This window comes from Semicossyphus pulcher, unplaced genomic scaffold (assembly GCF_022749685.1).
Source record: "Semicossyphus pulcher isolate SPU_LCO1_2020_fin unplaced genomic scaffold, fSemPul1.0.p SCAF_21, whole genome shotgun sequence".
NCBI lineage: Eukaryota > Metazoa > Chordata > Actinopteri > Labriformes > Labridae > Semicossyphus > Semicossyphus pulcher.
The window spans coordinates 15654525-15667670 of record NW_027211695.1 but is presented as its reverse complement, the minus strand read 5'-3'; the positions used below and the strand labels follow the sequence as shown (position 1 = coordinate 15667670).

The 13146-nt window shown below is 42.9% G+C and overlaps 1 protein-coding gene across 2 annotated transcripts in view; it reads right to left on the bottom strand.

Moving 5' to 3' along the window:
• Positions 1–13146, bottom strand: part of LOC138601045 (diacylglycerol kinase delta) — a 94695-nt gene that overhangs the window by 43235 nt on the left and 38314 nt on the right. The window contains exon 1 of one of the 2 annotated variants that reach the window (XM_069672620.1): positions 4397–4996. The exons of the other annotated variant lie outside the window; for it this stretch is intronic. Within the exon in view, the coding sequence (XP_069528721.1) occupies positions 4397–4555 (159 nt within the window). The 5' untranslated portion in view covers positions 4556–4996. Of the gene's footprint in view, positions 1–4396; positions 4997–13146 lie in introns of those variants that run through there. 2 annotated transcript variants of the gene reach the window in all.

The following is a 13146-nucleotide window of genomic DNA, read 5'->3' as shown; positions in this document are numbered from 1 at the left end:
TTCGTCTGTGCACAACTATTAATCATTTTTATATTCAGCTCAGCCCCAGAACGCCACATAAAACCAAGACTACATCTGTTTCATGTTTTAATTGCGACTCTTTTTTTGTCTTCTGTGTATTGGACACATTAGATTTCCACTCAGTCAGAGAATGTTTAATCCCATTGCACTACAGTGTCTTATATGGCATCAGAGAAGTTTAAAACGTATTATATCCAATGTCTGGCTTAGCAGACTTCTTAACAGACAGTTATCACTGGAGCAGAGAGCTTCTGAAGTTGTGCTGCCTTCCTCACGCTGTCCAAACTCAGTCTATGAGCTTTCTCTGCTTCCATCACCGTCGGGTTTTGTGATATATGTTCATGTTGGGTCAAGTTTAAACCCTGTCAAGCTGTAGCTCCTGCATTGCATCGGGCACAACATAACGAAAGAAAAACGGTTAACTAATAAAGGATTAAGGTACAAGAGATCCAATCTTAAAGCCTTATCCAATCCAATCCCTTTCACAACATAAATCATGTGATAATAGTGTCACATGGACTGGGCAACGCCACGATTAAAGCTCCCGTAGGAATAATTACCGCTGATAGTTTAGAGAAGCAATGTTTATATTGCGTGTGTTGCAAGCTTACAGATGGGCGTAGCCACCGTCTGCTCGAGCAGGGAGACATAAAGTGGTGACACGCTTGGGTGGGTTATTGGAAAACTTAAGAGGGTGGATTTATGAGCGCAAAGCCACAAGTTTGCATCAACACTGAAATCTACATTTAAGCCAATTTAACCTTTGTTCCCACAATCTGGGTGTAAACCAGATACCACATACATGACTGGTGATGTAGAACATCGTAGGCTGCCTTTGGTCCAAACGCTGACATTATTATGCACATGTAAGAAAGGCTATAACATGTTTGACCTTCTCTTAACACCTCCTCGAGGCCCTTTCTGCACCCAATAATGTTTCTTCTGATTGAATGAGTCTTAATAAAATGTCAGGCTCCCGTCTGATTGGCTCGTGTACGAAACATATGTCTGCTTTAAGGCCACATATTCGCAAACGCAAAGGTCAGGTGTTGCACCAGCTTGTGGTCAAACGGCAGCCACACCCTCTACAGAGTTTTCCTTCTCTCCTCTCCTCCTGCTGAGGGATGTTGTCAGACAGATCAGTGTATTCATTAGAGCAGGACTAATTACATCACAACAATCAGCCCCAGTAGGCCTAATTTGCACACACACACACACGCACACTGAAGAGCTGCGAAGTGGATCTGCACACAACAGCGCATTACCACACATTACTTACTCATCTGCAAAATGCACACGCAGTCAAACGGAGCTCTGGGGTGCACCCACACACAAATCTGACTGATTTAACCACCTCCTTTCTCCCTTTTCTTCTGGAGTCAGCTACATTTAACAACCCAAGCGAGTGCACATGCACACAAACACATGTCCTGCATGACTGACTACAAACAATCAACAACATCGATTTGTTTATGCGAGAGCCGCGGGGCACGGCGACCGATATCTGGACGTTTGCAAAATAGCTTGAATGCTGAGAAAAAGCCGTCAGACGTTGGACAGTTTAGCAACAATGTGTTTTAGTCTAACTGGGAATCTACACCGACACTGTCGCGTCAGACGAACGTGCGCGACGAACGGCAGCATCTGTTTTGCTATTAGAGATGAGTCTCAAAGTCAGCCAATGGGACTGGCCACAAAATGTGTTCAGTCTGCCGGAAACAGTAGAAGAAGACAACCTCACAACCGACTTGCATAAATTCTGTCTTAATGTAGGATGAAGACGTCAAATGATAATGAATTAATCGGATTGGTTTACCCAGACGTTTAGGAAATGTACATATCCACTACTCTTTCAAATGAATGCCTGCTCATCGAGCCGATCAATAACTTCAACAGAAATTGGACAAAATGAAGAGATCACGTGGTTTAACATGGATTCCTTGGTCAATGGCTTTCTACGCTTCACTGACGTGTAAAACGAACAAAGAGGCAGACAATTACTCTCGTATCGCGCCCGCCTCTCGCGCAGCAGGAGAGTGCAACATTTAGTAACATTGGAGCGATTCTGTCCCGGCACACGCGTGTCAAAAATGCGCTTCAAGTACTTGTGTAGATGATGGAGAAACAAGCCACTTCTCATGCACGTTAAACTAAAGACTACAAGATGAATCATCTGTATGCATTAGAATCAGCTGCACATATTGTGGGACAAAATATTGCAATATATCGTCGACCTGACTTGTGCAGAACGCACAATATTGATATTTAAATATACAAATATAAGTCCCGATAAGAAGATTTCCCTGCAATTTTGACTCACTACTTCCTGACCCCTCGCGGTGCCGCTTTGCTAGTTGAGTTAACACGAACACTTTTCTGTACTCGGAGCCCGATACCGGACAGGGTAATCATAAAGAACCGCTAGCTGCACGGCTAACGGAAGCTATAATTAGCAACGGTTACTTTAGCAAAGCTATCAGTTGATCAGGAGCCGTGTCTAAACAGTTTCAATTCTTGCATCATGTTTGAAAGTTGTCAGTAGTACATGACCAACATAGCCTCTCCGCTCCAGCAGCGTCTAACGTTAGAACGTCTGAGAAGTAATAAATTCACTGTCTCGTCTCCCTCTCTCTCCCGTTAATACAAACCTGTCACACCGAGCGCCACCTACAGGCCTGGAGCACTTCCGTTGTGAGGGCTGTATTTGCAGCGTTTTTCTTTTGCATGTGTTTTCTGCGTTTGTGTGTTTTTGATTTTGCATCATTTCTGAACTTGCAGCTCGTTTCTTCCAATCGAAATCGTTTGGGCCGTTGCAGCGTGTTTGCCCTTGCCGGCCACCGTACGTATCGTATCGTGAGTTGTGATTCACACCCCTTGTTGGTATTATTACATTTTCCTTCTAGCAAACTATAAGATTTAAATGCTGCAAAGTTAGGAGAAGCAATATGTTGCTTTGTCTGAGACTAAGAGGGATTCAGTGTTTGCGACATAAAGGCTGAGCGCACCAATAAATAAGTATTATCAATGCATCTACCCATTCTTTTATTCAATAAACTGAGGCCACAAATATTGACAGAGTGATGCGTTTAATGTCCTTGGAGTATTAAACACTCAATGCTTTCAATGATAAGGCTGGATATGTTTTTCTGTGTGTCAACAAAATCCAATGAAAAGGTGGAAAACCAACGATGAATGGATCCCGCAAACGAGAGTTGTTTATGTAATCAGAGCTTATTCCTCTGTGTAATGTGCTCCACGGCCCATAAAAGCAATATTCACTCTACATTGCATGAGTAATGTTTGCGAGTGCCAGCTGTTGTAGAAAATAACTGAGACTCATTTAAAATGGATTTAGTATTTATAAGACCTGACAGCTTCAGGAGAACAACGTGGCTTTGGCAGGGGTACAGAGAAGTTCAAATAAAGCTGAAACTATTTGTCAATTAATTAGTTAGCTATATTAAATGATTGATTGATGAGTTCAGATATTTTGTGTAGGTTTTTGCTTTATTTTGTTGTACTTTATGATAGTAAAAGAGAGTTATACGGATTGTGGAAGGGGGTAGTGGAGTTAAGACGTCACCTTGGTTTGGGAAATAGTCGTTAGCATTTTCAACTTTCAGCTAGCTAGCATGGAACGTTCCCAAAACATTGTCTAACATTACTTACAAGTTCTAATTACACTTAAAAGAAAACGTTTTCATCTAATATTTAAAGACTGTTTAAAGTTCTTGTAACTAAAACTTACAAAACGTTTTAACTGCAACATTCTGAGGATCTTTTCATGTTAGTACGACCTGAACTATCAGAACATGATTTATAAAACGTCCCTGAAATGTGATTCTCACTGCAACTGTTTCTAAATGTTTTCAGAGAACGTTCTCCTGCTATTAAAAGGAACATTCTGGAACCCAAATAAAAACTTCCCGCTCAAAACATTACCAGAACATCGCACGTAACGTTCTCAGAACGTTCTATAAAAAGTCAAAAGATCGTCAGATTTATCGAGAACGCAAATAAGTGTAACTTAATCACAAAGTCAGAGAAGGACTCCGATGATGGACAAGACTTTTATGGTATTATGGTTGGAAAAACCCCAAAACTTTCAACTCTTCCAACATGATTTCATCCTTTTCCAACAGCCAATAAAATGTCAAATGGGACACCAAGTTGTTCCAATGGAAATAGAGAGTTTGCCAGTCAAAAACTCACATTATACCAACACAAACCCACCAAACATCTACTCCTACGCCTTCCTCTAAGCTTCCCTAAATCTGTCAGAATGAAACCAGATCAAAATGAAAGTAAAGTGTCCTTAAAAACCAGGTTAAACATGTTTCACACAAAATATCCTCATAGAGTCTCACACACTGACCTCTTCGACCATGCGGCTCTGCTGTAACTTCTCAAAGCGACTGCTGGATTCCAGTTGGTCCTCATGGCTGAGCTGGTCGTCGTCGCCCTGCCCCCCTCCCTCACAGCGAAACAACAGGGGTGCCATGCAGCACGCGCTGGACCGACACAACCCCGGCATCGCCGGCTGATGATCTCAGCAAAACTGATATAGTCCGAGTTACACCTCCAGCAGCCCAGTGACTTTCACAGGTATCAGGTGGAGAGGGAGTTACTCCCTTAACTTCTGCTCTTTCCTGATGCCACTAGCTTGTCCTTCACTCATCTTCTTCAAAACAAGAAATTCCTCTTTTTTTTTGGTATTTCCACACAAAACTCCTCTTTAACTCTGGCTCCCTTACACACCCAGACTGAGCAGTCACTCTCCTTTCAAGCCAGCAGTTGCTCAAACAATACAGCCCCACTTCCTCCCTCTCAAACTTCCCTTGTCAGGTAGCCACGCCCCCTTCAGGTGTATGGAAGGACACGCCTCTTCTCCCTTTGTGTGTGTGTCCCTCTGTGTCTCTCTGACACACACACAGTAGCGTTGCCAGATCTTGCAGGGGAAACAAGCGCACATGTCTTTGGAAACAAGCCCCAAAGAAGCGACTGCCTTTCCCCTCGATGTAGTGAATACACAGCCAACAACATGTCAGTCACAACAGGTCAAGGACTGTGAACCAGAACGTGGCTCAAGACACAGAGGCCGCACGGATCATAAAAGTGTACAAACTTTGTCGGCTTTTCAAAATAAAGTTGCAAAGAGGTTCTGAGAAGTTGCTAAATCGAGGGTTGCTAAAGTTGCTTTTATTCAACAAGTAGTGAGATATTTTCACTTTTCATTCCTCCAGCAGATTAGTGTGGATCAGGGCTGTCAACGAATATTCTGAATTCGAATATATAACTGAATTATAATTTAAAAAACGGATATTAATATTCGATGTGAAAAAAATCAGCTTGTTCTCACGCACACTCTTGGTTATGGAGCATTTTTAAACGCACACGTCACTTTATGCGTTGATAATGACCTTTAATCTGGCTGAAATGAGCTGATACAACAACCAAGTGGTGTGTGGTGATGATGGCGGAGAATTCAAATCCCAGCCCGGCCGACGAGAGAGAGATTCTCACCAACAGCATAACAGACAGGTATCAGTATGTTGACTTTTTAACATGTTTATGTTTAAATCATAGACCGTGTAAAAAGATGGACGACATGACAGCTTCCAAACCCTCTCTCTCGCCCCCTGCTGACTGGCTGCAGTATAGGTCATAAAGCCCGCCTCCTCCATGTTAACAGATGGGACATGAGTCAAACTATAAAATCATAATACACTACAAATACATTTCTCTCAAACATGGTTTCTGTCATTATAGTTAGTTCTTATCATGCTGATTTATGTCCAAGTGTTTGTTTTTCTGACATGTTTATTTTTAATTAGTTATTTGATGCTGTCAAAATGATGATTGACAGCTCTGTTGTCCAATCCAGCTCCTGCAGCCGATCTGTTCCGGATGTTGCGTAAAAATCGATACTCAAATCATTTGAGCCTTTGTGTTTTTTTGAGTGAATAATCAAACGTCATTTTTGTCCAGTTTTGACAGCACTAGAATGGATGTGATCATTTACACAACAAAGAGCCTCATGAACATTTAAACAGGACTTTACCAGAGCTGCTTGGCAGGCGCTTGTCTAATTATTGATATCAATCAATAATTAATAGGAAGAAAAGTGCTGTTGACATTAAAAAGAATCATGTTGCATGTTTTACTAGGATATATCACTTTATAAACAAGCCACAACTGCTTAGAATCCTTATAATAAGCCCAAATTCGCTTACAATAAGCAGACATGGCAACCCTGACACGCACACACATCCTGGAGATAAGACGCCACATGCAAATAAGCTCTTCCCCCCACCTTACACGACACACACCTGAGACGAGCAGTGTGTGTGTGTGTGTTCAAGTAGGAACAAGCCTGTTTCCTTGAGGCTATAAATAGAACTGGAAGAACCTGTTTGATTGGCAGTGACAGCAAACACACAGACACAAAGGATAACTGCTCCTGCTTGAATGCTGATTCAGAGCAGAAAATCGAAGTAAAAACACACACATGCGGCCGCATCGCGTCAGGGAGGTTCATGAGATCACACTTTAAGAGATCAGGAAACGTCACTGTGATCACACAACCTGCGTGTGTGTGTGTGTGTGTGTGTGTACATGTCTGCTGCCTACACGCTGTCATCGGAGCGCTTTCAGTGTCAGATCAGTGTCTCATCTGCCAAGGCAAATTACCGCGAGCGTGCGCATATGTGTGTGTGTTGTCTGCCAGTCGGCGTATCATTCTGTCTTTAATGAGCAGAAACACGCTGTTCCCTGCAGACTCACTCAAACGACACCACCTCTCTCTCTCTCTCTCTCTGTCTCTGTCTCTCTCTCTCTCTCTCTCCCTTCCAAATGTTTCTTCTCCCCAACACCCGCCTTTTTCTCTCCTTCCATAATCACTTGTGGTGAAATCAGCCGCAGAATCGGGTCAAAGAGCTTCATTAGTGGCTTTAATGACTCATGCAGAAAAGTTATTGATGTGAAATGACTTTGATGATCGGCATGTTATCTGTCTAGACCTTTAGTGCTCCAGTGTTCCCCCCGAAGGTAAAGACAGAAAGATGAGCATGAGGAAAGTTGTTGTTTCAAGCATAATTAAATGTTCGTCTGAAGCTTAAAATGTTGATGTTGAACTTAAAATTTTCTCTGAAGAAATCAAGAAGAATGAGCAGAAGGATGGGAAGAAAGAAAAGTTTAAGCAAGACATTTTGACCCACAGTAAAACTCTTCTTTAACCATCCCCCGCTTGGTGTAGGACACACATCCATCCTTTATCTATACCGCTTAACCTTTACAGCAGGGCTGGAGCCTATCGCAGCTGTCATTGGGCAGGAGGCGGGGTTATACCCTGGACTGATCGCCAGTCAATCACAGGGCTGACAAACAGAGACAAACAACCTTTCACACCTACGGGTACCTTTAGAGTCACCAATGAACCTCACGAGCATGTCTTTGGGCTGAGGAAGGAAGCCGGAGTATCCGGAGGGAACCCACGCATGCATGGGGCAAACATGCAAAACCTGGATTCGAACCAGGAACAGCGCTAACCACTGCACCACCGTGCCCTGGTGTGGGACAAAAACTTTATAATTTATTGTCATGATTATCTTGACCAAAATAACTGTGATTCACAGAAACTATCAATTTGTGCTTTTAACACTTTAAACAAAACTAATACACTCTGCACTTTGTTAATACACCCTACACACAAACTATTTTAATGACACTTCTTTTTAAGTTTAAAACCTTTTTAGTGATTATCCAAGCTGTCAACTGTTAAATCAATTATAAATTAATTACATTAAATATGTTTGGGGCATTCTCCTCGTGCATGCATGGGTTCCCTCCGGGGTCTCCGGCTTCCTCCCACAGTCCAAAGAAATGCTCGTTAGGTTCATTGGTGACTCTAAATTGCCCATAGGTGTGGGTGTGAACGCGAAAGGTTGTCTGTCTCTATGTGTCAGCCCTGTGATTGACTGGCGACCAGTCCAGAATGTACCCTGCCCTTTGCCCAAATGACAGCTGGGATAGGCTCTAGCCCCCTGCGACCCCGAACAGGATAAGCGGTATAGATAATGGATGGATGGATGGATGTTTGGGGCACTGGTTTAGCTCAGTGGTACATTGCATGTCTCATATACAGAGGCTACAGTCCGATGGGGGGGTTCTGAATTTGACGCCCACCCTTGGCCCCTTGTCGCGTGTCATCCCGGCGCTCTTCCCCCTGTTTCCGACACTATCCACCGTCCTCTCTTTCTCAATAAAATATCTTCTCTCTTTAGGAAACACTGATCCAACGTAGGAAGGAAGGAGCCAGTTGAGGTGGTTCGGGCGTCTGTTTAGGATGCCTCCTGGGCGCCAACCGGGAGGAGACACCGGGTCGGACCCAGTGCTCGCTGGAGGGAGTATATATCCCTTCTGGCCTGGGAACGCCTCGGAATCCCCCAGGAGGAGCTGGAAAACATTGCTGGGGAGAGGGACGCCTGGGTCACCTTGCTGAGCCTGCTGCCACGGCCCCGGATAAGTGGAAGATAATGGATGGATGGATGGATGGATGATCCAATGTATTTTTTCACTATTTCTGTTTTATAGACCAAAAAACGAATTGATTTATAAAGAATTTAATCGCCAATGAAAATAATTGTTAATTGCAATCTTACTTCCAAGACACTAAGACAAAAAGAGTGACATGAGTTACACAAAGTGAACATTATTGATGTGTCTTACTAAAACTGACCTGAAATATTTAACACAAAGTTATGCGTCCTGCTACTTTTCTTACAAAATTTAAGTCTTTTTTTTGACAAATCGGCCTGATTTTATACCAAATGTAATTTTAACACTTAATGTAAAGTTTCTACGACATCCTCTTTTATAATTGGAACTAAATTAGAGGATATTTAAAAGCACTTATCATATGGTAACAAATATCAGGAAACACTGCATATGTTATCATTAGGCTCAGTTACTGTAATTATTTTAATGGTTAAAAATCATTTTGATTATGTGTTTGTGCAAAAAACATTGCGTAATATGCGTTTTAACAAAAGTATAAAACAGTGAATATATACATTTTAATGTAAATTTTTTTCTTTTTATGTGTGTTTTTTTTTAAATTTTTTAAATAGAGTAACTTTAAGGTAAGATAAGCCTTATTGATCCCTCACAGGGGAAATGTACTCGTTACAGCTGCTCACAAAACATACCAATTAAAAAAAGTAGTCAAGTAATAAAAATAGACAAAAAGGTGGCAATAAAAGATAAAAACAAAGCAGAAAACAAAAATAATAGTAATAAAAAAACAGATATAAAAATAGATATGCAGGGGTTATTTTTCTGCACAGAAAATTGTACAGTCATTGAAAATAAAGACACATGCTGTGTTGCATGATAATTATTCTAGCATGAAACTGGGGTTGTTTCTAAACAGCAGCTGGTTATTCATGAGTTACTGGAAACAGCAGAGAGACACCGACACGTTCAGGTGCGTCTTTGCCAGAAACTAATTACAACAGACGCTGCCTGCTGCAAAACCGAACCCTCTGACCCGTCAAACATGGCCCGCCTCTTTGTGATCACGAGGCCGCGCCGTCCCCGCACGGACATCGTCTGAATGCCAAATTAACCTCGCTCAATGTCACCAGCTGTGATTGCTCTGAAGCGCTGCAGTTGTCTGTGTTGTCCAGCAGATGGCAGGCTGAGAGAGAGATGTGGGTGGGGAGAACGGAGAGGAGGCAAGGTGACGAGGAGAGTGAGACGGCACGGCAGAAATTAAATGAAGGCTTAAGGAAGAGAGAGGGGAGGAAGAATTAAAAGGAGGAGGGGGGAAAGGAAAGGTGCAGTCACATGTTTCTGACAGATTCAGCATTGTTTTACCTCTTCGAGCCTCACAGGTGTGTGCAGGTTTATAAATATCACTGGGTTCTCCCTGTGGAAACCCATCTCTACACTTCAGACACTCGTGTTTTAATAGGGTTTTGTTGAATTTTAAGCACCCTGCAACACCACACCAGACATCTAAAGCTATTAAAGCACCACAGAAACACACCTGTAAGCATGTTTGATGTACTATGATATACTTGAAACACACGCAGACGCCACCTGGCTGTTCCGATGCTGCAAACTCCCACCCACCTGCCGCTCGGAGGTGCATGAAACAAACGCAAATAAAAGCTGACCCAGAGTCTGGCGTCGTCGTCACGTTTGCTTCCTTTTTGCTTTCTGACATTAAAAACTTGGTAATGCAAAGGCATGCGGTGGTTGCCATGGTAACAGCTCGACTTTGGAAACAACCTTCAGCTCGGGAATGTAAGGACGCACAAACACAAAGACACACAAATAATAAAAAGTAGAATTTATCCCTCTTTTCACCTGGACAGTTTCTCTTCTGTTGAATTGAACTTGAAGTGAACCAGCCGCCCTATGTGTGTGTGCGTGTGTGTGTCCTTGACAGCTTTTATTTTGAAAAAATTTCCATCAAACTTTACAAGAAGCGGTGCGATAAAGCCGCGAGACAGATCGTTTGAAATAGGAACGGTGTGCATCATTTGTCATGCATAAACATGCCGCCTCTGACCACACACACACACACACACACACACACGCACAGACAGTTTCAGAACAAGGCGTGGGAGGACCTTGCACCATGGCGACCACATCCTGTCTCATGTACCTCTGTGCATTTATTAATAGACTCACACACACACACAGCAGCGATATGTGCAAAAACACAGCCGGAGAGAATCTAATGACACTCTGTCGTACTTTAGACGGACAGATGGAGAGAGACACACACACACACACTTACCAACCCTACCAACAGTGGACGATCATTCACCAACACACACACACATATTTCTTCCAGTTTAGCCCATTTAATGTTTGTATGTTAATGTGTTTTTGGAATATCATCTGGTTTTTGGCGTCTGTCTGCGAGGTCTGTGCAGTGAAGGACACATAATCTGCTGCTGCTGGTGGGGGGTGGGGCAGACGGGGGGTGGGGGGTTGTGGGGGGGGGCTGATTGCCTCGGAGCATACGGACCAAATCTGGCTCTGATGCTGCATAATCCTCACACACACGCACGCACGCACGCACACACACATACTGAACAGATAAGTCTGGTGGTCAGAGAGAGATGGATGGTGGAATGAGAGGTGGAAGGTTGGGATGTGATTAGCATGCCGTCCCCGTTGTCATCGGTTTGTGATGTTAATCAAGTTTTTTTTTTGCTCTGTTAGCGAGCGATCATTTAAATAAAGGTTTCATATTTGAAATGGAAGACAGAAGGAAGGTGTATAGAAAGTAAAAAAGGGTGGAGTAGGGATGGGGAGGAGGAGAAGTTGAAGGAAACAAAAAGATGAGAGGAGGAGAGGCAAGGTGAAGGGAAGGAAAGGAAAGGAAAGGAGAGATAAAAGGAGAGGAAAGAAGGGCATAGGAAAGGAGAGATAAAAGGAGAGGAAAGAAGGGCATAGGAAAGAAACTAAAAGAGAGGAGAGGAGGCAAGGGGGGAGTTAAAAGGAGAGGACAGGATAGGAGAAGGGGATGAGTAAAAAAGGAGAGGAGAAAAAGATAAGGAAGGAAAGGAAAGAAACAAAGGGAGGAGAGAAGAAGAGGGGAGAGGATAGATAAAAAAAGGAGAGGATATGAGAGGAGAAAAGAGATGAGGAAGGAAATGAAAGAAGAATATAAACAAAAAAGAAGGAGATGTGAAGAGGCAAGGGGGAGGAAAGGAGAGATAAAAGGAGGGGAAAGGAGAGGAGAAAAGAGATTAGGAAGGAAAGGAAAGGAACAGAAAAAGAGGGAGATGAAAAGAGAAGAGGTAAGGGGGAGATGATAGAAGAGGAAAGGAGAGGAGAAAAGAGACAAGGAAGGGAAATAAAAGGAAAGGAAAGAAACAGAGAGGAGCGGAGAGGAGAAGAGAGATAAAAGGTAAGAACAGGAGAGGAGAAAGGAGATGAAGAAGGAAAGAAAAAAAAACAAACAGAGAGGATGGATAAGGAGGTAACGACATAAAAGTAGAGAAGAGGGAATGAAAGTCAAGTAAAAGAGAGAAGGGTGAGGACAGGAGAGGAGTGCGTAAAAGAGTAAAGGAAAGCAGAGAGCGGAAGGAAAGGAGTACGGATGAAAGGAAGGGAAAGTAGAAGACGGGAAGGAGGGGGGAGGAGAGGTGAGGAGAGGAGAGGAGAGATAAAAGGTAAGAAAGGATTAAAGGGAAATTAAAGGAAAGGAAGGAAACAGGGAGGAGAGGAGAGGAGAGGAGAGGAGAGGAGAGGAGAGGAGAGGAGAGGAGAGGAGAGGAGAGGAGAGATAAAAGGTAAGAACAGGAGAGGAGAAAGGAGATGAGGAAGGAAAGAAAAGAAACATACAGAGAGGATGTATTAGGAGGTAAGGACATAAAAGTAGAGAAGAGGGAAGGAAAGTCAAGTAAAAGAGAGAAGGGTGAGGACAGGAGAGGAGTGCGTAAAAGAGTAAAGGAAAGCAGAGAGCGGAAGGAAAGGAGTACGGATGAAAGGAAGGGAAAGTAGGAGACGGGAAGGAGGGGGGAGGAGAGGTGAAAGGAAAAATCAAGAGGAAATGAGATTAAATGCAAGTGTGTCTGAAAAAGAGGAGAGTAAAGACGGGAGGAGAGATAAGTGAAGATAAAATATGGGTGTGTTGTGTGTTTGTGTTTGTGTGTTGTGGCTGGTGATTATCCCCGATGATCACACCGTGCTCCTTAATCTTGTCTTTCAGCTCTCGTACACACACACAGTGCGGTGGGGGCTCGCGTGTGCATGTGCGTTGTCAATGTGTTTGTTTATGTGTCTGTCTGGGGACTAAGTGTCTGTAACTGTCTCTGAGGACCTAATGTGGAGGTAGATACGATATATTTAAGATGTTTATATGAATTTAAATACTTTTTACTTTCAGGTAAAACATTGAATGTCTATTTTAAAGGAATGTGCATGTGCGTGTGTGAGCATACTTGTTAATGTGTGTTTATGAGGACCATGTGCCTGCAACAGTGTTTATGGGGACCTTTTGTATGTACATGTAGATATAGTACATTTGACATATTTAAATGAATTAAAGTAGGTAGGTAGAAAAATGGGCGTGTGTTTGTCAAGTATATGTGTGCAAAAGTG